A 27,538-nucleotide genomic window follows, 5' to 3' on the forward strand; every position below is an offset into this window, starting at 1 on the left:
CGCCGCCGCCGCCGCGCTCTCGCTTCGCCGGCCGCCGCCTAAGGGGGGCTGGGGCCGGGCCAAGCCGCCGCCGCCGTCGCCGCTGCCGGGATGCCGCGGGTGTACATCGGCCGCCTGAGCTACCAGGCCCGGGAGCGCGATGTGGAGCGCTTCTTTAAGGGCTACGGGAAGATCCTGGAGGTGGATCTGAAGAACGGGTGAGGAGGGCAGGAGAGGGGCCTGCCGGGCGGGGCCGGGGCGCCGGCAGCGGTGGGGAGGGCGCGGGGCCTGCAGACGGACGCCTGCCCGGCGCGGAGCTGCCGCCGGCCTGCTCCGGCTCCGCCATAGTCGCGGCGCCTCGGGGGCGCGGGTAGGCCGTGGCTCCCACTGCGCCTGCGCGGGCGGGGGTGGTGGAGGGATAATGGGAGCGACGGTGAGGCTCCGAGTGGGACGGGGCGAAGGAGCCCGCGAGTGGGGCCGGGGGCCGGGCGGGAGGGCGGGGGGGCGGGGGGGCGCGGCTCCGGGCGCCGGGGCGCCTGCCTCCCGGGGCCCGGCTCGCCTCGGGTTAGGGACCGACCTTTCCCGCCCTCGGGGCTGCTGGGAATAAACAAACAGGATTTCCTGCTCCCTTTTCACCTCTTGCCCAGTCTGACGGATCAGACGGTCACCACGCATCTCCCGAGGACAGGAGCTCTAGAGGGAGGCCCTTTTTTTTTTTTTCCTTTGACTTGCATGTGTCACACTTTTTTTTTTTTTTTTTTTTTGGGCGGGAGTCTCGGGTTTGAGTGAGTAAGTAGCCTGGTGACAGTTTCGAAAGTATCGTCTTGCCTGCCGTGCTGAAAGCCTCGACCGTGCCCCTCTACCAGAGTAATTTAAAGTCTTGATTCGTTATCTTTAAAACTCCGTACAGAGTTTTCCATGCTGTGGTTTCCGTTCTGCAACTTGCCAAAGAAAAAGAAAGAAAAGAAAACTTTTTTTTTATTTTTTATTTTTTTATTTTATTTTATTTTATTTTATTTTATTTTATTTTATTTTTGCTTTGTTGTAGAATTTGTTAGAGAATCGTGACCACCCTGGCTAGTATCTGCGGCAACTAGGTAATGAGGCGGAGAGTCCTAGCTCGAAATTGTTAACTTCTGCCTCCCCGGCTTTGGTGCGTTACTTGTATCCCTGGATGTATTTTGGCAAAGCAGGGCCCGCAGGGGGCTACACGTTTCAGGGGAAAGCGAGGAGTCTGGCTTGGAGAAGGTACTCAACGGGGAAAACTATGAGAACCAGGCAGGAAACGTTAGGTAGGACTTCAAAGACTTGGATATAAATATTAAAAAATAGAGGGAACATTTTAGGGGTACTAAACCTTGAGTGTTAGAGGAACTCTTTGGCTTATTTGGGAAAGACGGAAAAAAAGAAAAGAAAGACATTTGCAACAGGTTTGCTATGGTACAGGTTACTCTCCATTGTAATAGTAGCAACCAACACTTGAGAAGTTCTGAAAAACCCCTAAGTAGCAGTTGCACATTTGAGACAAATTGATAGATTCCGTATACTCAACATTGTTGATCGGTTTAAAAGTCATTTTAAAGTGATTGTTAGGAAGAACCACTGTCTTACTAAGGAAGATGTCCTCCATAAAAGTGTTTATTACGGGGCACCCACCGGGCTGGCTCAGTAGGTGGAGCATGCAACTCTTGATACCCTGGTTTTAAGTTTGAGCCCACGTTGAGTGTAGAGGTTAGTTTAAAAAAATAATAATAAAATCTTTTTTTTTTTTTTAAACCATTTACTGTGAATGCTAATTTAGAGTAAAAGGGTTAGGAAATTACTCATTTGGTACAATAGAGCTTTTAGTTCCTGAGGAATTTACTAGGTAAAGTTTTTGTTGTTGCTGTGATACATTATATGAAAGATGAAGTGAGAACTCCCAATTTTCTTCAGAGGACAACAAAGTTGACAGGATGACTAACTTTTGTGGGAAAAGTGTGGTTTTTGAAGCCAGGCAGGCTCAGGTCAAATCCTGTCTTCACCACTTACTATCTGTGGGCAGGTTAGTTCTAGGACTAACTTTTCTCATCTGCAGAAAAAGGAACATTATAGATAATTGTAAGGCGTTTGGCTCATAGCTGTAAATGGTAGCTGTAATCAAATGGTTTTGACTGTGATCATTAGGAGACAGCTTCAGTGTTTGATTAACATGAAGCTTACTTCCTGAGGTCTGTTTTCTAAAGTTACTCAAGTGATAGTGAGCAGGAAGTGATGTTGATGTTAATGGTAGAGTAGTTAATGGAACAATATGTTGATAACCCACCAACAAGATGCCTGCTACTGTGCTAAGTGGGTTGGAAAGAAAAAAACAATTCTGCTCTTGAGTAAATTGTTGACAGTGACAACATGTACACTTTGAGTCAAGAAATGCTTACTCTCACTTTTAACTCAAGTAAAACTTGGAATGATTTGTTTGAAGAGATTTGTTTGAAATGAGCTTTGAAGAATGAATTGAGTGGGGATTAAAGTGTCTGGGAATAATGTATGTCATAACCAGTGATGAGGAGGTGGTCCAAGAAGGAGTGCTTTTGAGAAATAATGAGCAATCAAGCTTGGATTGAGTCTTATGAAGGATTTAGAAATTGAATGACATAAGCCAGAAAATTCAACTGTAAGATTTTACACTGAGCAACCAAAATCATGGATAGGAATTCAAAGGCTCTGGAGGGAATAATTGAGCTATCTGGGAAATGGTGAGATACAAGATAGGACAGATCCTTGCAGAACCCTAAATTCCTGGGTCTCTTTGGGGGAACTATTTATTCTTAACAGTTCTGCTGCAAAACCATGATACGTGTAAAGTCTGTGATTGAAAGTGTAGGTTGAAATGAGGAATTGGGAAGTTATTTCAGAGATTCCACGTCAGATATGACAAACTGGCACACCTGGCAGAATTCAGGAATCACTGCAGAGGAAAGTGCTGAGCAAAGAACCAATATAGTATAGATGGCTTTCAAGCAAGAATTGACTGGACTAGATTGCAGAAGTGCAGAGGAGTCTGAAAGGAAAGAGTACATACAAAAGGAAAAGATGGCATAATTTAGCAACACGTGTAAGCTTATGGTGCTGGACACTAAGGATCGTAGGTCTCCTTGAGAAGCTTTTTTTTTTTTTTTTTTAACATACTTGGGTTGTTATTAGTAATCGAAGCACTAAAGCAGATTTTGGATGGATAGAATTTCGATGAAGTGCTGAAGAGTTCAAAGTTGGAGAATTGAGATACATCAGTAGACCATAGATATGTTTGGGATTAATTAGATAGGCAAAATGTACTGGTATAACTGAGAGTTCACCAAATGAGGAAGCAGATGAGCTCTCATTTAGTGTCCAGGAGAGGATGTTATGGGTCCTCTTGGCATTTTAAAAAGTTGTGTATGCAGTAGTTCATTGCCTGCCATTTTATTATTATAGGCAACTCTAATCTAGGTTACCTTAATTTTAAAGAATTCCTAAAAAGCTGTTCAGTTGGGACCACCACATGATGTAGATCTTGGACCATATAGACTGCTTCAGATCCTGCCACACTAACTCCAGCAAGAGCCACTATGAGATCAGAAGTCAAGGAAACAATAGCATTAGCTGTACCTGTCTATAGCCTTCCAACTCTGGTAACTTTTGCTGCCTTTGATTATTTGTGGATTTTGTGGGCTTTCTTTTTTACAAATAAATCACTTCATGTGAAGTGTAGAAGGTTTTTAATACAGTAGTTTCTCTTGCCACAAAATCTTGTGGTTACAGACCTAGATCTTTATATCTTACTTTTTCCATTATCTTAATTAATAGATTTAACTTATTACACCCTAAGCTTATTTTACTTGCCTAGTAGCTGGACAGCTAAACCTCCAAATTATTGAGGGTTTTTTGTTTTGTTTTAAGTTGGCTAACGGCATGAATTAAAACTCTCCAGAGAAACTTGGCTGTATTTTCACACCTGTGCTTCATATTACAGTGAAAATGTGAATAGCCGGAATTGTCAGGGGATGTCCTGGTTTGTTTAATTGGTTCACTACTTAAATATTAGCAGGAAGTGTTTGTTTTCACCCTCCTTGAAAATTCCTTCAAGTAGAAGGTACCTTAAATTTTTTTAATGTGTTAAGACTCGCTCAGTGAATCAAATCATTGTTTTTGTCCCTGATCAATAGAGAGCATTGTTAGATTTTAGATATTGAGATGAATCCCTTCCAACCCCAGACCCTACACGGGGATTTTCTCTGAGTCTTTGATGGGAGCTTGTCTTATTTAGTTTCTTGTCTTTTCTTTTAAAAGATGCCATAACGGAAATATAATTAGTTTAGTGTTCCAGGTTATTGGTTTCTGATTATTGAACTATGGGAGATTATCTTCACCCACCAACAAATAGCAGATAAATGTTTTATCATTTTTATGAAAATGGTACAACTAATGAGTGCCAGGAATGACAAAAGGCAATTACTCTATTTAAGAAGACCTCACCACGTTTTGTCCACAGGCAGTTCTGCCCTCAAAGATAATGACACTTGAATCCTCGTTGTCCAAGGTTTTGATTTTATGATTATCTAAGATGAGATTAAAAGTGTTTTCTTTTTTTTTTTAAGATTTTATTTATTTATTCATGAGAGAAAGAGAGAGGCAGAGACACAGAGGGAGAGGCAGGCTTCCTGCAGGGAGCCTCATGCAGACTCTATCCCAGACCTAGGATCAAGCCCTGAGCCGAAGGCAGACGCTCAACTGCTGAGCCACCCAGGCGTCCCTAAAACAGTTTTGTTTAAAGGAGCTCTTGAACGACTTTGTTTACACGTAGTTAAAATTAAAGACCCATTCTTAATTCCTATAATGTTCCAAAATAGCATGTATTTATTTCTGATTATAAAATTTTTACGTAGGTATTTTTTAAAAATTTAAAATACAGAGGACAGAAAAAAATCATCCAAATATGACACTGTCTGCCCTTTGAGACTCTTTTTTTCATGTATCCATGCACGTCTTATGCCTCCCCATCTTTTCTACAGACTTGGGGTCATACTGTATGTCTTGTTTTGTAAACCTTTTGTTTCTACCTATGAGCCTGATCCTTTACCTTTGTCAATAAGTATTCTACAACTTGATTCTTAATGGGTTCCCACCTATCAGTGTTATCTAATGTACATAATTAAAACCATGTTGTAAGACATTGGAGTTGTCTTTGGTTTTTTGCTAATTTATGCTTTTATAGCACTGTGGTAAATTTCCTTTAAAAAATCTTGGGGGTAGATTCTTCAGTGAACTTCTTGGAGTTAAAGTATATACACATCTTTAAGGCTTTTTCAACTTACTGGTTTCCATTACTCTCTAGGCAAAGGGTATATTTTCACCTGTAATGTTTAAGAGTTCCTGCTTTTCTGAACTCTCCAATAGCCTTCATCATAATTTTTTAATATTGTGATTTTTAAATTAGAATGTTTAAAATTGTGTATGAGGAAATTATCTTGCAGCCTTTAAGGCTCAGCCATTTAGCTTACCAAGCATAACAGATTCAGGAACTTTTTTATTTTAAAGAACTGTTTGATTAGAAAATAAATATTAAAATCCTTTTAAAATAAGGTCTTATGTGCAGTTGTATGTCCCACTTTCTCTACCTAATTTATCTTGTGTATTTTTGCTGTTACATAAAAATCTTACATCATTTTAACGGCTGCAGAAAAATCATTGTATGGCTGAATCATGATTTACCCAACCATTCCTCTTAGGTCATCTCTAAATTCTGTTTGTTAAAATAACGCTATGCTGGGTATCATATGCATAAAATTTTGTATTTTTATCATTCCTTAAGACAGATTCCGTGAAGTAAAATTCATGTGTCACAGCAGGAAAAGAACATTTTCAAGGCTCTCATTGCATATAATGCCAAATAATTTTCAGAAAAGCTGTGTACCAGTTACTCTTGTCCCAACAGTGTATGGCTCCTGTCACAACAGCCTCACCAGCATCGGGCATACATGTTGTTTAAAATCTTTGCTAATTTCACAGGTGCAAGTGGTCTCAAGTGTCTTAACCAAGAAATTTTTTTTTAAATGAGTAAGAAATAATGAGAAATAGGGCTACGGATTGAGTACCATTCTTTATTAGTAGTATAACCATGACAAATGTGACCAAGTTGGTTTTGTATTGCAGTCTCTTGAAGTTAGCCTACATCCAAAATTTATGTGTTACTTTTCTTCCTAAGACTTGGGTAATTTTTAAATTTCTGTCATTTTGAAAAATCAGTGCCAAGAGACAATACCGTACTGAAATTTTGACCAAATGTTGCTAGCGTAAATTCCCTGGCTTGAGACTTCCACTCCATGGTTCTGGTTTCCCAGTTTGTGATGAGAATAAACATTGTCTGTAATTATTCAGCCAAGTCATTTTAAACCCCTGTTCCTTAGTTTAATGTCTTTCTCCTCCCTTCCTCATTGAGGTATCATATGAATAAAAGGGTCATGTGAAGTATTTGTCCCTTTTTAAAAGATAAGCATAGGATGTAGACTAGATAAAAATGTGGTTTGGGTTCCCAGTATTTCTGGATGCTTCCAGGTATTAAACAGAAAGTTGTACTTTGAGCTTCTCTAAGAAAGGTGCTCCTAGTATGTGAGTAGATGAATACAATTGGGGATGGTCTTTATAAATTTGTATGCTAACACTGAAATTTCAAAACTTGAAAAAAAAAGTATTAACAGCATGCACTTGTGTGGTTTCTTTTTCAACTGCGTACACCAAAGCACTTTACTACCAGGTGCTGTCTCTAGTTTGTACTGATGGGGAAACTAAGTCATGGGCTAATTAAGTACCTGGCTCAAGGTTACAGAGTGAGTTATTGACAGCTCTGGAAGCTGAAGCCCTTTCTTATTCCCATACCAGATACAGCATGAGCAGTGGCAGTCACAGCTTCTCTCGGGCTCTTTCATTCCAGATGGTTCAGTTCTGTTGTTCTGCCATTTGCCTCCAAGGATGAGAAGGTAGTTAGGTTCCACAGCCTGTTTGGTCTATTTAGTCTTTCTACAGTCTTCAACAAGCTAAAAAGTTACTGCCAACAATGAGGCAAGTGGTTGTTTCTGTGATGTTGGCTCTAGACAGAAGAAAACTCTAGTGATACTCCTTCAGGGTACTCTTTGAAGACCTGTAAGATGGTGTCAGCTTTGTCACGGCTGACTGGGGTAGGATTTGTGCAAGCACATGCAGTTAAGTGATCTCTGTCCCGTTATTGCGAGGGGTGTCTGGTCTTGGAGTAACCTGAAAGCAAAGGATCAGGCTGTGCTCTGGACTTGCATGCCCATATGTTGAGGAAATGCCCTACATGACCTTTCCTGCGTGTTGAGATGAAAGTCTGGAGGTCTCGGAGCTGCAAATGATACCTGAAGACGCACCCAAAGGACACTTGTTATCCTTCCATCAAGTCCCTCAGCCACATCTTTAGGCCTGGATGCCAGAATGGGGGGCATTCATAAACAGACTTCCAAGACCTAGAAAAAGCGGGGAGACCAAAGGAGGGAGGTCTGAATCCGCCCTTCAGGAATGGAAAGGTGAGGAGGAGACTGAGGCATGGGAGTCAGGAACCACAGACCAGAAGCACTGACTTTGAGAAAAGTTATTTCATGTGGATGAAAAGAAGCTATTGATTCATTAATGTGAAAAGAATTTGAAAATGTTGTTAAAATACTAAATGAAATAAATGACTGATTTCAAGGGAAGGGCATCCCCCGAGAAATAGCATAGGAAGTGGAATCTTTAACCAAAAAGGAAAAGAAACTGACTGCAACCCAGGGACTGTGGAGTGGTTATGAGGGAGATGGGAACAGCCAAGATGGTCCCAGAGGTATAACTTCTAAGAGGCTTTAACACCTGTTACCCACTCATAGTGCCATTTTAGAGGTAAGTATGAACTGGTTTTGTTTGTGGCTTTTGTGTGGAATCAAGTAGTGCTGTCTGTTGAGTGTAAACCTTTATTTCATTTAGGTATGAGTAACAGATACAGTATTCCTATCTTATGTCTCAAGAGGTTTTTGGGTTTTTTTTTTTTCTAAATTGGTAATATAATGTTCATCTCTTGAGAGGTTTTTTTTAATACATATATTTTTTAAATCTGTGATTGTCTTCATGAATTGTAGTGTGTTGTCAGGGAATAGTTGGCCCCTTTTCTTGTGGGATCTTTTCATAGCCTCTTAGTGTTGATAAATGTCAGAAAATTGAAAAGCACACAGGTGTGATTGTTTGCCTCTTACCCCCCATGAAGAAAGCAGCCATGTTGACTTTAAAATGTCAGTGAAATACATTTTGTTGTTACAGGGGGTTACGGTTAGAATGGTGATCCACAAACTTCAGGAGTATGCTGCTTTCTGAGAGTAGCCCCATTTTATAGGGTGGAAATATGGTGGCAGCCTAATGAAAGAGAAATGGCTTAGCAACCTTACGTTCATTTTGAAACAGTTTCAATTGGCAGATAGGCCGACAGAATAGTTATAAAGTAGACTAAATATGAACTTGATGCAGGTTCCTCTCTACCTCCTGTTCTGGAGGAGTTTTGTTTTTATTGCTTAGTATTTAGGATATTGATTGTTTCTATAATATTTTCTTCACCCCAGTATGTGAACATTCCTTTAGAGATGGGCTGGCATTCCTTTAATGATGTCACCTTTCTCTGTTTTCCTAGACTGGTGTGAAAATTTTTGATGAACTATAAAATGTGGTAATTTTGATAGGTTTGGTTCCACTAGTAGCTTAGAGAATAAGTGTTCACAACTTACTGGTCTCAGTACCTATCAGATGCAGAAATGGTATTTCTTACCATTTAGTATTTGTCATAAGATGCTAATATTCATATGGGCATTTCTCTTCTACAGCACATAATTTGATAAAACTGATTTTCTGTGCTTCTAGAGCTTGCATTTCTCAAACTGCTCTTTGGACCACATCTTTCTGTTAGTATTTGGGAGACAGTAGCTCATGATGATGAGTGTTGACTTTAGGCTAGGAAGGATTCCAGGTGTTGGTTAGCCTTGGCAAGTTCTTCCCTGCTCTGAGTCTTAGTGTCTTCATCTGTGAGCTAACAGTAAACCTCAGAGTTGTGAAAATTATTACAAAGGAGTTGGAAGAAGGAAAGGATTCTGGTGGGCTGGAGTAGTCATATTAATAGTTGTTTGGAATTAAAATTATGTCAGATCTTAGATGCCTATCATCTTCAAAGTACTTTTCTAGTTGCTGCTATAATCCTGGTATAGTTGGAAGTCTGTAAACCTTATAGTATTCTTTGATTTCTGGTCCATTTTTTTTCCATACCATTCATGCTTATATTTTTTGGTCCCAGTCACCATTCCTTATAAAACTAATCAAATGCATTCTTAAATATATAATTTTGTCAATATCCATTCACATCTACCACCTCTAGGCCTGACTCTCTGTCATCTCTATGCTGGTCTAATTTTTGCTGAGCCTTAAAACCAAAGACAGATTCCAGGGGTTGTTGTGGGACCTCCAGAATGGGGATTGCACAGAATAATCTTATTTTTCCTCTATTCTTCTAGTCTGTTATGTTCTGAACCCACACATGTTTTCGGAAGGACCAGATGGCTGACACTGGCTAATGGGAACCAAAAGACAAGAGTGAAAGTAACCTGGTTGTCACATACCCCAAGCTTAGAGGTGCCTCACCTTGCCCCAAGATCAATTTCTTTTTTTTCTCTGGAGACTTTACCCCACTTATCAAAAAACTTGAATATAACCTGGCTTATCTGAGGTTAGATTATCAAGTCAAGCAGCAGCATTTGTTAAATGAAAAGGGTTGTACTCAGGACTGTGGGAGAGAAGAAGCATCTGCCTTTACAAAGACAGTGTAACCTAGTCGTTTAGAGCTTGAGCCTGGAGTCAGATGGATCTAGGTTCAGATCCAGCCACACCACTTATGAGTTCCTTGACAATGAACAGTAGCTTAGTCTCTCCAAGCCTCAGCCTTCTTATTTGTGAAATTGAAATAATCTTAATAGTAGTACATTCTTCACATACAATATGAGGAATGAATGGAATATTATGGATAAATTATTTACCGTGTGCCAGGCACCACACTAAATATTAGTCTTTGTTATTAAAGATCACATAATCAAATGAGAGGATCAACACAAAGAAAAAAGAGCAAAGCCTTGAAAGGCCATAGAAACATTGTCATGTAAAACACAAAATGGAGTAGAAGTTCCAAAGCTAAAGAAGGTACTCAGATGATTAGTCAGGCGAGTGTGTGAGACTTCATAAAAGAGAGAATTCTCAAGTCTATGGAAGAAGATTGTTTTTGCTTCACCTTGTGTAATCAAGGCACTCGGGTTTGGAAAACAATTGAAACAGAGATATTTAGGAGTCATTATAGACCTCTGAGCAAAAGAATGATCTAGGAGCTGGCTTTCCTGCTACATGTAAAGAGACAAGTTTACTAAGTGAGAATAGCCATATCCTGGAATAAGTAAACCAATCAGACAGGAAGAAGAAGCCTCGGGGGGCCCAGCAGGTGAGAGAACTAGGGCCAGGCAACAGGCTGAACAGTCAGCCAGAGAGGAGTCGTCAGGGGTGATGCCGAGTGCTGGGAGATTAGTGGTCAGGGGCTCCAAGCAAGAGATATCATGAGGTAGGTTTTCTTCTTTGAAGGTGGGGAAAGATCAAGTGCAGACTGAGCTGTGGCCAGCGCTTACAGACCAGGAATCCACACTAGCTCTAATCAGAGAGCCCTTGGTGTGCGGGAACTGCCAGTTTGCCGACGTGAAAAGAGCCCCAGACTGGGTACTGGTGAGCCTTGAAGTCGCACCCCAGCTCTGCCACTCAGTGAGCACGGGTAAGTCATCCACCTTCTCCGGGCGGCCTTGATGGCCATCCCTCCTCTGAGGCTAAAGAAAGGGAGGCCAGAATGCCCAGAGCAGCCTCCTACCTGTCTCAGGATAGGAAAGGATCTCAGGAACCTACTTCATGTGGTAGGAACTCCCATTTGTGGGTCATAAACAACCCTCAGTGACGGAAAAGTCAAATTGCAACCATATTCAGTGACCCAGAGCAGTGAATGTGACACTGATTAATTCTGCTTTGAGGGCCTAACCACTGCTCCCCTGGAATGTTGCAAACCTCTGGAACTGGGGCAGTGACCGTTCTCATTTGCAGGCTTTTCTCTGAGCTGGCCTCACCTGAGCAGTAGAGAACAGTTGCAGAAGTGGTTTTCTGCAGTTTTCCAAGCACTTTATGCAGACAGCAGGGATTACTGCTGTTATTACTACCCTGTCAATGTGCCCTAACTTTTTTCACCTCATAGGACCATGTTGACCGAAGCGTAGGACCAACACTAAGTACTTTGAAAGAAAGCTGTTTGATTCCTGTTCACTGAATGCCATTTCTTTCAGGGTAGATTTAAGGGCTCTGCCGTTAAAGAACAGTGCTATTGACCCTAGTTTTAGGGTTCAAGCCACCCCATGGGTTAACTTCAACAGATCAAAATTTTTCCTTGGCTACAGCAACATCCCTAATCCTGACCAGCCATGGAGAGGTTCGGTTCTTACAAGGAAAATGAGTGAATGTGGGAATGACTCACCACATTGGGAAAACAAAACTCACATCCTGCTGATGGTTGGCTGAGGACTGTCATGTCCACATACAAAGAAAAGCATGTGGCACAGTTGTAGGACAAAGGTGAGCAGAGATCTACTGTGGAAAGGGGCAAATTTTTCTTATAGAGAGAACAACCAAGGCATGCCCCTCGGTAAGCAGTGTTGGTGGGTGATCGCAGGCACACGCATGGAGGCTTGCTTTCCCTTGCTCCTCATGTCCATTCCCCATTGGTTATCCAGTGTCGAGCACCCCCTTAGTCATGCCCTGTCCGGTTAGCTTGGTCAGCATACCTCCAGAGCAAGTCACGCTTATCAGTTTTTGGAAGGGACTTTTCTCCAGTCTCCCTCTTCAGTGACGATGTTTGGAAAACAGAAATGACCCTAAGTCGTTCCCAAAGAGGTGGGATAAGTGACACATCCTCTTCAGTAAATAGGACATGCAGAGTGGTATTTGGGACCATCGATGGAGATTATTAGGATCAGGGAAAGCCCATTCAGCAACAGTACAGGCCCAGATGATAATTCTTGGGTGAAAAAAAAAAAAAAAAAAAAAAAAGATAATTCTTGGGTGAAAAAGTATGATTAACATTTCTAAAAATGGAAGTCTTAGAGTAGTTTCAAAACCATGTCATTCCAGTTCCAGCATTTCAGAGTTGTGACTGACAGCCTGAGCAGTACGGCAACTGTTGAATGAGGGACACCAGAGCACTGGCAGGGGTAGGAGCTTGGACTAAAGTCTAGAGCAGCCCGCATAATTCGTGTGGCTTTGTCTGTGGTGTCCAGATACCTGTCTGTACTTGGTAAGAATCACAGTCCCCACTTTTTTAAGGAGGAAATAACAGGCCCTCCCCTCCTGTTTTGTTTGTTTTTTGGCTAAATCTGTCAGGATAAAATGTTACCCAGAGGAAAAGAGTTAGGGGAAAGGCAGTAGCAGAGAAATGTTGAAGAAAGAAATTTTTCTTTTAATTGAAAAATTGTGTACATGGGGATCCCTGGGTGGCGCAGCGGTTTAGCGCCTGCCTTTGGCCCAGGGCGCGATCCTGGAGACCCAGGATCAAATTCCACATCGGGCTCCTGGTGCATGGAGCCTGCTTCTCCCTCTGCCTATGTCTCTGCCTCTCTCTCTCTCTCTCTCTCTGTGTGACTATCAGGAATAAATAAATAAAATCTTAAAAAAAAAAAAAGAATTATGTACACATAATAGGCCATGCTGTTTGTCCTTTGGCATAGGCATGGGACAGGGGCAAAAGACATGACATCTAGGAGTAAAAAAAGCAAGAAGAGGCAAATCGGGAGGTTTTTGTTTTATTTTTACCAAGCCCTGCTATTGAGGGAATTTTATATTTGTCTTAGATTCATTCTCCTGAATTCCTTCATCTTCTTTATTCTTATACTGGAATTACTGAAAGATGGTGGGTTTTAACAGTAGAAGAAGGGTGTCTGTAGCTAGAAAGAAATCTGTTGTGTTTGTGAAGCTTATTCACAGGTCACACCAGAGATGTGTATGCATATATACACACATGCCAATACATAGTGTGTATGCATACATGCATGTATTTTATATCCCTCCTTATTTTGACAAAGAGTTCAAAGGAGATTACTTTTCGGGATTTTAGTTTCATGTATTTACTGCAAAGCACAAAGGGATGTTAAGATCAATCTAGAAAGACCCTCTGATGTTAGTTACCAAGGAGAGCATTATTTTATTGAAGGCACTAAATTTCATTCAGAAACAGTTAACATTTAAAACTAAAATTGGGACCCATACAGTAGTTTTAAAAGGTACTTTAGATGATAAAAACTAAATTTATCCTGTCCATATGTCATGTGGTGTTCCTCTGATGCTACCATATTTAAATTCTCCCATTTCAACATTTACCTATCATATTTTTGATGTTAGGAAAAACTTTAAAGATATGTAGTATAGCTCCTTTATTTCATGGATAAACCAAGGCCTAGGAAAATAAGATGATTTAAATCTGCTTGTCATAGTTGCTTGATAGCATAACCAGGACTAGAACCCAGGCCAGTTCTTAACTGCTCCAGTCTTACTAGTTAGGAGTTTGCCTTCTGGAGTCGTACTACAGAGTTTTAATGCCAGCTCTGCTGTTTTATCATGCAAGTTACTTAACACTGTGTTTCAGTTTCCTCATCTGTAAAATGGGGATAGTAGTTCCTGGCTCTTGGGTATTGTAAACATAAGATAACATTGTGTAGTATATAAAGATTACTTCATAAACATTAAGTAATACCTTATTGTTACTATGTAGTCTTCCTGCCTAATTTGGGGAACCCACTCACTGCCTTTTGAATAAAACAAAAGCATTGTTTAGTAAAGCAGATCTAAATAAACAGTAATGTGGTAGAAGCAACCACACTGATCTGGTCTTTACACTGCTCTCAGGACAGGAGTCCCTATCAGGTATGGTTTGTGATACAAGAGGATATTTGGTTTGATCTTCCAAACCCACCTACCATTGCCTGTGGTCAAGAGAGATGACAATCACGTGCCTGATTTGATCCTTGGACTGGACTTTAACATAAAAATTTCCCAAATAGGGGTCCTCAGCTTGCTCATTCAGTGGAGTATGCCACTCTTGATCTCAAGGTCATGATTTCGAGCCCCACATTGGGCATAGAGTTTACTAAAAAAAAATAATTAAAATACAGTTTCCCAAATAGAGCTTGTGGCTTTTCACAGAGTAGCCAATTTTTTTTTTCCTGTAAAGCAAATTTGATCTCAAGGTAGCTCTTTAGAAGTAAGTATTAAGGAAGGACTGACTGTAAGGGTTATTTTCCTCTCCGGGAAGAATTCTAGTCAGCCTCAGCTGTAAGAAAGCTTGGTCTGAGCATTAATTGTTTTGTTTTTAGATAATTGTGTCTCCATTTAACAGATTGTCATTACTTTCCTTCCAAGGTCAGAATGGATTCTGCATGTAAGCCTTGGAACAGAGTGAGCATACACAGGGTAATCTTTGAGTCGGGGAGAATGCATTACCACATAGATCTGACAGAAGCATCACCTATTAGTAACAGAAGCTGGGCTTACAATTTCAGACGATTGGCAGAGCTTAGGGTCTTGCATTCTCTGACCCTCAAATAGTTGTAAACCCTGATTATTTTGAAGAAAATCGTTGGGGTATATCTATGATTTGTTCAGTCTTTGGAAGTCAGTGTTGTCCTTCTGACAGCACGTTAGATGAGTCAGGGTCAGCAAATGGGGCCACACCAGCATGCCACTCTTAGAGGGGCATGGGGCCATTTCATCACACCCAGGGTGAATGTTTTCTCTCATTGCTCTTTACTTGACATCAGGCTCTTGCCCATATGATGCCAAGAGCAGTGATGCTGTGGGCAAAGCAGACCTATGACCAGTCTTGACAACTAAATTAAGGAAGGTACTTTTGGGGGCATGAGAGTATTTTATGATCTGTCAAGAAATAAACCTAAGAAAGTAGATTTGACTTTTTTTTTTAATTTTGTCTCTGAAAATGATAGTATAGCTTTCCTGCTATCTCGCTCTGCTCAGGAAAGGAAAAAGCAGCTGCAGTATATTATCAATGATAGATTTTCAGTGACTGTAAAGCACTTTTTAACATAGTAAGTCAATGATTGGGAGAAGCTTCACTTGCTTTGTCAAATATGACATCGTGTTCAGAATCAGTCTTACTACCCTGCACAGCAGTTCAGCCTTCTGGAAGCATCAAACCATGTATTAGACTTTACAGCCCACAAATTAAGCCAGGTTGCTTCTGAATTGTGTTACTGCAGAACATTTCCAAAACATTTCCCATGACCAACCGGATGTGTCTGTGTTCCTTTTTTTTTTTTTTTTTTCCTTTTTAAATGGAGTTAAGATTCATTGACTTGAAGTTTGAATGCCACTCATAGACATTTCAGCGTGAAGAACCCTCCAAAGTTGTCAGCCATACACTGTCACCTCTGGAGACTGGTTCGAAAGGACTCTTCAGTAAAGGGAAAATCCTGCAATTCCGAGTTCCTCTCACTTAACATGTTGCTGAGTGCACCATTACGTGCTAAGGAAACTGGAATCATTCCGATCAGACTGGATGAACTCCTGGCAGGCCTTGTAACATGCTGTTAGTTCCAGAATGTTAAGACACAGCAGAACACTGGTCAGTGTTTGCCTGTGTACACAGCTTAACTTTCCTTTGTGATCAGGTGTGATCATTAAGATGGTTTTGAAGTATAGGCAGTGGTCACAGAGCTAGACTGCACAGCTGTGTTGTCAGACCATTTGTTTAACCTTACTTACAAATACCTTACACATTTTGCTGTTTAGTTTTATAAGTTGTGTTCTTTAACAGGTGTTAATAGGAATTGGAGGGAGATGCTTTCTTTTGGGTATGTGTTAAACCAGCAGACCTCTTTGTTGGAATATTCCTAGCAATACTGTGTAGAGAAGCTTGCAAAGTCACATACAAATATTAGAGAATTCCAGCCTACCTAAAACTTTCAGGAAATGAATTTGCAAAACCACGAGGAAGTGAACAGATCTGATTTTTTTTCCACTGATAATTTCTAGAACAGTTAATTCAGTTGTGATTCATTTGTTTAGGTAGAAGTTTTTTTTTTTTTTTCCTTTCACTGAGATTTGAGGTACTGTGAGTTTTTTACTTGGTATGTTATTCCAGACATGACTTAACAGTTAAGACACGGTACCTAGATATAAGTCTAGTTGTTCTCTAAGCTCTAATTTTGGGCTAAAGCTAAAAAAAAAGATGAGTTTTTATGTGATTTGAGAGGGCAAATACTCAGTGTTACAGAGTTACATATTTTGATCCTTCATACCAAGTATCCCTCTGAAGGTGTCTGCAGTTGCCACCAGCTACTTGAGGAACAAAAGAAATGGTCTCCGTGTATTTAGCCAGCCACCTACTAGAAATACGTTCTACCTTGAGAAGTCTCCCTATCCTCTTGCAGTGCCTGTTGGCACAAAGCAAAGTGGTTTCAGCCAAAGGGAAGAGAAAGCCAATCCTTAGTTTGCAAAACCCACCTAACCTTTGCTAAGCATGACCCTCATTGCTTTCTCTTTAATGGTAGTGAAACTGGATGTCAAAATGGTGCCAACCAGGATTTTGTTTGCTCTCTTCTAGATATGGGTTTGTGGAGTTTGATGATCTGCGTGATGCAGATGATGCTGTTTATGAACTAAATGGCAAAGACCTTTGTGGTGAGCGAGTAATTGTTGAGCATGCCCGCGGCCCACGTCGAGATGGCAGTTACGGTTCTGGACGCAGTAAGCATTTAAAAGGGCATTTGTATCAATGACATACATGCCTTTGTTGTTAAATGTTAATTTTTTTAAGTAATTAATTAATATTATACTGAAATGTATTGCTATTTAAGCTATTTGTTTTATAAATTATGTATCTTTTTAAATGTAAAATTGCAAATAAACATCTTTGATACTGTTTAATTTTAATTTAATTAATGACATAAAGTTCTTGTTTTAATACTTTATAAATATGTTTAATGATGTGTGTTTGTGTTGTTGTTTTTTTTTCTCTGTAATGCAATTGTTTAACATAGATTTAACAAAGACCTCAATGTTTTAATTAAAAGAATCCTTTGAGGCTAAGATGACTGCCTGTTCCATTTGCTGACCTTGGGTTACCTTTCCATGCGTGGCTCTTTGAACCATTGTGGCCCTTGGCTGACCAAAACAGGAAGCCATGTGACGACCGCAACCTTTCCCCATTAGACCTGGGTGGTGAGGATCCCAAGGGTTAGACACAGATGAGATTAAACTGAAATAGGTGCCTGAAAATCTTTTTTTCGTATAAAATATTCACAAAAACTTTAATCACTGTGAGTAACACCAGTAACTGATTTAGTAATTTGGTTACTTATTTCTAAATTGTTAAATTGTTAATAGTTTTAATTTATGCATGTTAATTTTAAATATAATATTAATGAATATATATATACTTACCACTTCGTAAATTAAATTAAATTTCATGTTTAGTTGATTGCTTTTTTAAAAAAGAAATCTAGTTTAGAATTAAGGGGCGGGGCTAGAACTAAAATATCTGTGCTGTGTGGGGTGGGGGTAAGTGGTAAACTTAAGGGGAGTATGTGCTGTGTCACTTTTTCCTTTTCCTCCACTGAAGTAATGTTATCTATTTGAACCTTCCAAAGGTGGATATGGTTATAGAAGAAGTGGCCGAGATAAATATGGCCCTCCTACCCGCACAGAATACAGACTTATTGTGGAGAACTTGTCAAGTCGGTGCAGCTGGCAAGACCTAAAGGTTTGGGCCTCCTTAACCTTGTGGGATAAGGTCAGGCAGTTGTTGACCTTGGGAAGGAGGTAATTCTATGTAGGCCCAGGCAAACACAGAATGTAATGGTATTCTATGTTTGAAAACTTTCCCAATGTGTGGAAATTCTCTTAAAGGTTCCAGGGGCTCCTGGCAGGCTCAGTTGGTCGAGCCTGCAACTCTTGACCTCAGGGTTATAGATTCAAGCCCTATGTTGGGTGCAGAGATTGCTTAAAAATAGTCTTTTTTAAAAGTAAAAAAAAAAAAAAAAATTTTTTTTTAGAGTTTCTATAGGAATACAAAAGATATCAGAATCTCACTGTTACTATACATTAGGGGACCATCACTGTAAAGACAATGTATGTTAAATGAAATTTTCTTCTGTGCAGAGGGTATTGTAGTTTCTCACCAACAAAAGAAAAGGCTGCAACCACCAATTGCAGGTGGTTTGTGTCAGCTGTAGTATGTAGGTTTGTGTCAGCTTCCAGTGTAGCTCTTCTTTGGTAAAAAGGACTATATAAAATCATGTTCTTTGATAAGGTGTTTTGGGGTTTTTTTCCATGGAATGTTCAAAGGTCAAAGATTGAGGTCTACTAGCTGTGTTGACCATCTAGTGCACTGATCCCAGCCTGTTTTTTGACAACAGTGTTCTTAAGTTCAGGGAAGAAAGACTTGAGTAGTATCTTAACCTGGATGGTAGAAGGACAGTCACCCTTTTCCCCCTCTCACTTCTCACTTTTAGTCCATCATTAAACAGGTCCTCTCTAGCAAAACGAGTGAGTATGTTTAGGTTCGGCATAAAGTAGTTAGGAATCTTACATTCATGTAATTTTTAACTAGGCAAAGCAATATCATATCCTTTTCTCCCCTTTTTAAATTTGTCCCCAACAGTCTTCAGATAACAAAGATGAGATCCAGAAAAGGTTCACACACACAAAGGTCTTAGCACAAGAACCAGGACTAGGACCTAAGCTGGTGTTTCTTCCAGCAAGTTGTGCTGGTTGGCAGCAGTGGAGGAGGCCCTCATGGAATGTCTACTGGCAGGCCTGTGCTCACTGGAGAAGTGGCTCCAGTGTTTCTGAGAGTTAAAAGTTGAATGGTTGGGGTAGAAACTGGGAAAGGCTTTCAGACTTTTGGTTAAAATGGAGCTTAGCCAGTGTCTTCAGTTGGTTTTGTACTTCTGTACCTTTGGTAGTTTCACTCTTTGGGAAAGAGAGTAATAGAGCAGATTTCCTTGTAAGTCAAAGCAGACCTGAGAACAGGGTTCTGGAGCCCACCTATCTGGAATGAATCCCAGGTCTGCCACCTAGCAGTTATTTTACTTGAGCAAGTTACTTTCCTCTTGTGCCTCATATTTTTCAACTAAAATAATGGGATCCATATTCATTTTTACTCAAAGTTATTGTGAGAATTGAATGCAATTCAATATTAAAAACCCAAGAACAATTCCTAGCACAATTAATCCTAGCTGTTAATTGAGGAAATGCAAAAATAAATTTAAAGGCTATTGTTTTTAAAATGTATAAAATTGCATCCAATGATGATGTTGTCGAGATGAAATTTAAACAGTAGTGTACCTCCAGAGGCATTGAGAATTGGTACTTTGACCTGTCGTGTGGAGTTGATAGTATTATTTCAGGTTCTGAATTCCAGCTCCTTGAAGTCAGTATAATCTCCTTTTCTGTTCTGCAAAATGAAGGAAATAATTGTATCTATCTCATGTTAGGACTTCAATTAAATCATGCCTGTCCATACAATAAACATTTAATAGTTAGCTCCTGTTATTAGTAATTTGGAAATAGAAAACAAAAGTAGTGACATTCTTCAAACCCTTTTACTAGAGTTAACTTATATCTCAACCTGTCCAAGACAGTGTCTCGGTCTTGGCATAACTTAATAGCATCCTTGTTCCACCTCAGAGGTGTCCAAATTCAGGTGATAAATGATATAGACGCCCTGTTTTTTACCCAGAACCTCACTCCAAATAATTCAGTTGAAGGGATTTTCCGCAAAGATGTCCCTTGCTGGATTATGAGTAACAGCAAGAGACTATTTAATCTGAAATTCCCAACAATTGAGACATCCTCAGAAATAGTATTGGGCACACTAGTTATGAAGGTGTATGTTAAGACATGTAAACATTTTATGATGCAGTGAGCAAAGAAGGTATTGAATGGCATGTGTTCAGTGTTTATAACTTTGTAAAATACAGAGAAGAAACCAATAACAAAAATAAATTCTGGTTCAATATTTATACATTCCACAAATGTTTATTAAGTATATACCACACACAAAGAAATATGGGAAAATTAGCCATAAAGCCTTAAGTTTTAAATTTACCTTAATTTCATGGTGTTTTCGAACACTAATCTGAGCTCATCTTATTTATACATCACTGTTAAGATTTACTTATTTACTTGAGAGAGAGAGTGAGCAGGGCAACAGGCAGAAGGAGAGGGAGAGAGAATTTCAGGCAACCTCCCAGCTGAATGTGGAGCCTGACATTAGGGCTCGATATCACAACCCTGAGATCATGACCTGAGGTGAAATCAAGAGTCCAGCACTTAACCAACTGAACCACCCAGGCACTCCCACTTTTTTTTTTTTTTTTTTTTTTTTTTTTTTAGTTTTTTTATTTTTTGGTTTGGTTTTTTATTTATTAATCTACATCCCAGATGGGACTCAAACTCACAACCCCAAAATCAAGAGTCAGTGCTCTTCCAATGGAGCCAGCCAAGTGCCTCTCATATGTCACTTTAGTGTTTATCTAGCAGTTAATTGTATTCTCTCACTGGATTATATTAACTCCTCAAAGAGAATGAGCATAGAGGCTTACAGTGTGAAGGGACATGCGTAGTCATGGAACCTTTGAAGCCAGAACTTCACAGTACTGTTTTGTTGCCATTCTCTTTGTTTTGAAGAAATGATATAGCAGTAATTTTATTTTATTTTCTTAAGTTTTATTTAAGTAATCTCTGCACCCAACGTGGGGCTCAAACTCACACCCTGAGATCAAGAGTCACATGCTCCACCAAATGAGCCAGCCAGATGCCCCTACTAGCAATTTTAAATAAAACTCAGGTGCTAATCTTGTAGTCCCTTTATGGATTTTTTTATATATGTTATCCTTAGATATTTGTCAATATTTATACATGTTTTCAAACAAGGATTTATAATGAACTGTAAAAGATCTCTAACTTTTACTTTTATTCATGTGGTAACATGAGTGTCTAAAACTGCTGTAAACAAAAAAACTTGCCACTGTAAAATTTAGAAGATGATAGTTAAAATTTTTCATATTCATAACTATTTAAGGGAATAGCGTCTCTACTACTCACCTGATGCTTTAAAAAATAAACCTTAGTAAGTGGGTGGTATGTAGATGGAAATATTTTAAAGAGTAAATTTCATCCTGAAGAAAACTAATTTTTCTTCCCAAAGGAAAGGGAAAACTTTCATCATGATAATTGCATTACATTCTAACAAAATGTATCCTAATCTGTTGAGTGATTTTTTTTTTTTTTTTAAGGATTATATGCGTCAGGCGGGAGAAGTGACCTATGCAGATGCTCACAAGGGACGCAAAAATGAAGGGGTGATTGAATTTGTGTCTTATTCTGATATGAAAAGAGCTTTGGAAAAGTTAGATGGAACCGAAGTCAATGGCAGAAAAATCAGATTAGTTGAAGACAAGCCCGGTTCTCGCCGACGCCGGTCCTATTCCAGGAGCCGGAGCCACTCAAGGTACTGCTAGTGTCTGTGTGTCAGTGTTTGCTGTAAATTCATTTTTGAGTGCATAGCTGGATAATCCATTTCCATTTTCCTCTTGAATTCTTAGTACATGGTCTGTCTGGTTCAGTAACTCCGAACTTTGAGCTGAACATTTATTTGTAAAACTCTTGAATTCTTATATCATGAGTACAAATTGAAGTTTTTTTCTCTGAGAGAGATATGTGACCTCTTTTCACTTTCTTTCTTTGGTACCCCAGCTATTACTCTTATTGGAGACAAACAGGACCACTAGTCCCTTGGCTACTTTCCCAAACACTCCACTACTTAAGAGTGGAGACTTTCTTATTCAGCAGCTGCTCTGCACTAGGCCAGACACTTGTGAATGAGATAAATACTGTCTGTGCCCTCATGAAACAGCCTCATGGAGAAAATGGGCATTGAGCAAATAATGACCGTTGTGATAAGTGTATGTCAAAGGAAATATACATAGCACTAGTGTGGAGAACTGGCAGAGGCTTCTCTAAGGACATGTCCTAGGCACTGAGCTCTAAAGGAGGAGTTGGAGGTGGCTGGCAGAGAGGGGATAAGTGCCCTTCCAGCTGAGCGTGGCAGGAGGAGAGTGGCTTGAGATGAGACAGAGAAGGTCCAGATTCTGCTGAGCCACGGGCCAGAGCAAGGATTTAAGAGCAGTGGAAAGTCAGTAGAGATTTCTAAGGTTTCAGGTTTGGCTTTGTTTTTTAATTTTTTAAGGAAAATGTCAAATACATAAAGTATTTTGGAGGACATAGTTTAATGACCCCAAATCCCTTAGGCCTGTCACCCATCCAGCTGTCTTGTTATTTTGCGAGTCTTGTCTCCCCACCCCTCCCACTGCCTCATTTTAAGGCAAGTCTGAGCATCCTGTCATTTTACCTGTAATTCTTTCAGTGTGTGCCTCTTATTAAAATCCAAAATCATGATGCCATATTACAGCTAGCAAATTTGTGTTCACATTTCCGCAGTTGTCTCATGTATTTTTGCAGTTGATTTGTTCATATTAGGATCCCAAGTAGGTCTGCACATTGCCATTAGATGGCGTGTCTCTTGATTTTTTTTTTTAATCACTGGTACATCCTCCTTTGTCCTCTTTTTGTTTTCCATGCATTTAGTTGAAGAAACAGTTGTCTGCTGTGAAGATTCTCTCATAGTGGAGATTTTTCTGATTGCCTCTTGTGATATTTATCATGTTCCTTTATAGTACCTTCCATATAAACTCATAGTTAGATCTTGAGGCACTTATAGTAAGACCAATGCTTTAGCAGGTGTACTTCATAAGTAGTACTGTATACTTCCTATTGCATCACTCATGTGGTGTCTGGATGTCCCACTGCAAATGATGGGGGTGAGCATGCATCAGTGTATCCGGGATTGTGAACCTAAGCCAGTCCACCTGATAGTCTTAGCGTCTGTTGATTCTCACTCCCTACGACCATCCAGTCATTGCTGCCAAGTGATGACTTTCTAACTTCCTCATTCTTTTTGCCTTTAAAGGCTGCAATTCTATCAATGATGATTTCCACTTGTTGCTCTCAAATTTTTATAGGAAATGCAAAATAAAAGTTTGACACCTTTATCTACCAACTTTTAGAACTTTAAATGTGCCATAGGGTTCCCCCCAAGGCAATGATGAAAATGGTCGTTTAGTATTATTATCATTTTGAATGAATTCACAGATGTTTATGTGTATTTAACATTACATGCACTGCGGTCTGAATTTTTTATGCTCAGATTGTTCTTTCTTTGGTCCTTGAGAGCCCTTAAAGTTATCTCCTGAGTCTTCGGTATCTTGGTTTGGTTTTGTTTTCATATGAATATGCTTCACTAAATATTTTCTCAAATTTTTTATTTCAGTCATTTTCGAACATAAAAGTTGAAAGAATGGTTCATGAACACCTGTAGACCCTTCTTCTAGCTTCAGTTGTTAGCATTTTGCCACCTTCTGTCCCTGTCTCTGTGTATACTTATGCACACACCCTGTACATTTACTTTGCTGTAGCATTTTAAGGGAAGTCGAAGACTTCATGCTTCACCCTGAATACTTGAGCATCTGTCTCTGGATAAGGATGACCACACTTAGGTTTTCTTACCTAAGAATCTCAATAGTGATTCCATAAAGTCATCTGTTCAGGCCATTTTCAGATTTCTCCAGTGATTCCATGGAGGTCTTTCATTTTTTCCTGACCAGGATCCATGCCAGCCTTGCATTGCAAGAGGTCTCTTTGGTCTGAAGCAGCCCCATTTTCCTTTCCCCCTCCAACAACATTGACTTTTTTTCTTTTTTTTCTTTTTTTAGTAGTATCCCACATTCTGAATTTATCTGTTCTCTCTTGGCATCGTTGAACTTGTGCTTTATTCCCCTGCTTCCCTAAAACTGAAAGTTAGGTCTAGATTGAGATACAGGTTAAATGTTTTCAGTGAAAGTCCTCTCATAGGTGGTGGCGCCTGGCTGTCTTAGAGCATTTCACCCTCTCTGCCCTGATGAGATGTTCTAGGCCCATCTTGTGCATTCCCTGCCCTACTCTTGGACTCAGTTGTTTCCTCAGGAGCCCTGGTTACTGTGGTAGGAAATAAGTAGAGTTCACAGTCTCGGCCTTTTAAAGATTTTTTTTTTAAAGCTTGGGTGTGTTTATAAAACAGCTCTCTGGTCACAGTGAATCAGTAGGTAAGGAGCAAAAAGTGTTCACAAGGCTAGTAAGGAGTCTGTGAAGAACCAAAAGAGATGGTGGTGGCTTGGTCAGGGGCAGCAGCAGAGATGGGGAACTGGCGATAAAGAGGCAGGCTCATCAGATATAAGAAGAAATGGGGAGAGAAAAGAGTCTAGAGTGGCTAAGGTTTCTGGTATGGGGAACTGGGTAAATAACAGTAGCAGAAGTAGTAGGTGGAAAGAAGGAAGGAACCCAGCACAAAGAGTGGGTCTGGGCGGGGGGAAGTGGGTTCAGATTGGAGGGGCTGAGTTACAGGGAAGCCCTACCGGTAGCACATTGCAGGTCCTGGAACCTTGGACCTAGAACACCAGAGAGGACTCTCTTTCAACTTGGAGCCTGGACACAGCCAGTGCCAGACGGATTTTTCAGTTGAAAAATCTCTTACTATTCATCTAGCCTTTTTGTCAGCAAGTATTAAACAGTCCTGTCTCTCCTTAGGTCTCGTTCCCGGAGCAGACATTCTCGGAAGAGCAGAAGCCGAAGTGGCAGCAGCAAAAGCAGCCATTCTAAGAGCAGATCTCGGTCCAGGTGGGTCTGCCTTGGTGTAAGGACAGAAGGTCCGCAGAGCATACCTGTACCGTGTCCTGCTTTGGTTTTAATCATGTTACCAGTCTTCCCTCATCCCAGGTTTTTTGGATTGGGATCAGGGTGTCGAAAGCCGTCTGGGGCCAGTACCAGCCACGTATTTCCCTCCAGTCTTCTGGCCTCTTCTGTGGTGCGAGGCCGTGCATGACCCCAGTGCCCATGTCTCCTCAGGTCAGGCTCCCACTCCCGGAGCAAGAGCCGCAGCCGCAGCCAGAGCCGCAGCCGCAGCAAGAAGGAGAAGAGCCGCAGCCCCAGCAAGGATGACAAGAGCCGCAGCCGCAGCCGCAGCGCCGACAAGCGCCGCAGCAAGAGCAAGGACCAAGCTGAAGAGAAGATCCAGAATAGCGACAACACTGGCAAATCCAAGAGCCGGAGTCCTAGTCGGCATAAAAGCAAGAGCAAAAGTCGAAGCAGGAGTCAGGAGAGGCGAGTGGAGGAGAAGCGAGCGAGCGTGAGCAGGAGCAGAAGCAAGGAAAAGAGCCGGAGCCAGGAGAAGGGTCCGCACAAGAGCCGCAGCCGCAGCCGTAGCAAAGGAGGCAGCCGCAGTCGCAGCCGCAGCAAAGACAAGCGGAAGGGAAGGAAGAGAAGCAGGGAAGAGAGCCGTAGCCGCAGCCGCAGTCGCAGCCGCAGCAAGAGTGAGAGGAGCAGAAAGCGGGGCGGCAAACGAGACAGCAAGTCGGGCAGCAGCAAGAAAAAGAAGAAGGAGGACGCCGAGCGCTCGCAGTCCAGGTCACGGTCCCGCTCCGCCTCCAAGGAGCGTGAGCATGCCAAGGCCGAGCCCAGCCAGAGGGAAGGCCGAGGGGAGAGTGCGGATGCCGGCACCCATCAGGAGACCCGGTCCAGGTCAAGGTCCAATTCCAAATCCAAACCCAACCCTCCGTCAGAATCACGCTCCAGATCAAAGTCTGCTTCAAAAACCCGGTCTCGGTCCAAGTCCAGATCCAGGTCTGCCTCCAGATCGCCGTCTCGGTCTAGATCCAGGTCCCACTCGAGGTCCTAACTGGCTACAACCACAGCTGGAACTCCCCGAGAAGTCTTTTGTACATGTTTGGTAGCCGTAGCACAAGTGATCCAAGTAGAACATATGTCACTGCTGTACATTTTTAACTCCCCTAATGGTGTGTCTACAATTGTTAAATCTAAGTGCTTCCTCTCCGTAAAGCCTCCTGGCGCCAGGCCTTCCTGCTCGACTGAAAACAATCTTCTCTTTGAAAACCCCCTCTACTCCTGGCCCACAGTAGAATATCCAAACCGCCGCGGCCCTCCGCCTGGCCTTTCCTACAGGGAGCTCAGTACCTGGACGGCTTTCAGGCTGGAATGCTGACATAGGTAGGTACGGTGAGTTCAGCCATGTTTGCCCTCGAATTGATGCCCTTTGATGTTTGCCATTTAGTGAAAGTGCGAAGTCTTAAGTTTCCTACCACTTTGGTTTCATACTTTTGGACTTAACAAAGTTGTGAATAGCACAGTCGAGGAAAATTGATACCTGCAGTAACCCATAGGAAATAAACTGTAGAGTTCCATATTCTGGTATTGTGATTATATTGTTTTATATTAAAAAAGAAAAGAAAAGAATTTTTTTTAATTTTATTTTTCCCCGTCTTGCAAAGTATAGTGACCCCTGTTTCCATTAAATTTGAATAAAGACTATTTTTGCTTGACAAAATTTCACGGTGTTTGAATCCAAGTTGCATCTCCTGATCTAGATACTCCTTTTCTGAGCATAAAAAGTTCAGCATGTCGTGTTCCTGGAGGTCACCCAGGAGTGGGGAGGGAGCCAGCCTTTATTCCTAAAGGATTTTTCCCACCCAACAGAATAAAGGCAGATTTCTTAGGAATTTACAGTCCTTCCTCTCCAGAAGCTTCTGGCCAAGCTGATGAGAAATGAATCATTTGTGGAATTCAGAGCATCACCAGATGAGTTCTTTATGAACTCATGAACTTATGGACAGAGAGCTCTTTTCTCTGTGCTGTTCCACTTCTTTCCATGAAGTCGAAGTAGCATAGTAGGATTTGGACTAGCCAAAAACCAGGAAGAAAAATGATGTTGGATTACCTTCAGTCCACTGGTTCTCTGTGTTACTTGTCTGGCCTGGCTCTAAAGAAGGGACCAGAGGTACGGTGGTTCCGATCTGGACTCCACCCCTGATAGACTGTTGAGAGGTATAGCAAGAGCAGCAAGGAAGCTGGAGGGCCTGCCTTTTGTCCTATGGCAAGCTTGGGAGGAGAGAGAGTCACATAATGTTCTCTCACCTGTAGACTGTATCTCATATGGGAAAACAAAAATCAGTGTTTCTTGCCCTCCTGGGGTTTGTGGTCTGGTTGCAAATGGTAAGTGTCACTAGGGTAAAAAGTGGGCATTCAGGGGAGGGAGGTGTAACTTCCTCGGCATTCAGAGACATCTTGAGGAGACAGTATTTAGGCTGAACCTCTAGAGATGTGGGGGTGGAAGACATTCCTTTAGAAAAACATCCATGCACAAAGACTGAGTTGGGAAAGAGTGGGGCAAGATGCCCAGGAACATGGAGTGTGATAATCGGGAATAGGAGGCAAGTTGGGCAGATGGATCGGGTCCCAGTGCGCTGAATGCCAGGAGGAATTTGGC

At 41.1% G+C, this 27,538-nt stretch overlaps 1 protein-coding gene across 1 annotated transcript; it reads left to right on the forward strand.

Moving 5' to 3' along the window:
• SRSF4 (serine and arginine rich splicing factor 4) lies at positions 1 to 26,599 on the forward strand. Its single transcript, XM_072827451.1, has 6 exons — positions 1 to 197; positions 16,706 to 16,848; positions 17,751 to 17,863; positions 21,402 to 21,616; positions 24,787 to 24,876; positions 25,105 to 26,599. Exons 1-6 carry the CDS (start codon positions 91 to 93, stop codon positions 25,931 to 25,933), a joined length of 1,497 nt encoding a protein of 498 aa, XP_072683552.1. The 5' UTR covers positions 1 to 90; the 3' UTR covers positions 25,934 to 26,599.
• Positions 26,600 to 27,538: the final 939 nt, after the last annotated feature.

This window comes from Canis lupus, chromosome 5 (assembly GCF_048164855.1).
Source record: "Canis lupus baileyi chromosome 5, mCanLup2.hap1, whole genome shotgun sequence".
NCBI lineage: Eukaryota > Metazoa > Chordata > Mammalia > Carnivora > Canidae > Canis > Canis lupus.

Bases quoted from the DNA above. Each gene is read 5' to 3' on its own strand.
- SRSF4 (XM_072827451.1), top strand. From the start codon at position 91: ATGCCGCGGGTGTACATCGGCCGCCTGAGCTACCAGGCCCGGGAGCGC. The intron at 17,864-21,401 runs GTTTGGGCCTCC...TTTTTTTTTAAG, and splicing joins GCAGCTGGCAAGACCTAAAG to GATTATATGCGTCAGGCGGG. The intron at 24,877-25,104 runs GTGGGTCTGCCT...ATGTCTCCTCAG, and splicing joins AAGAGCAGATCTCGGTCCAG to GTCAGGCTCCCACTCCCGGA.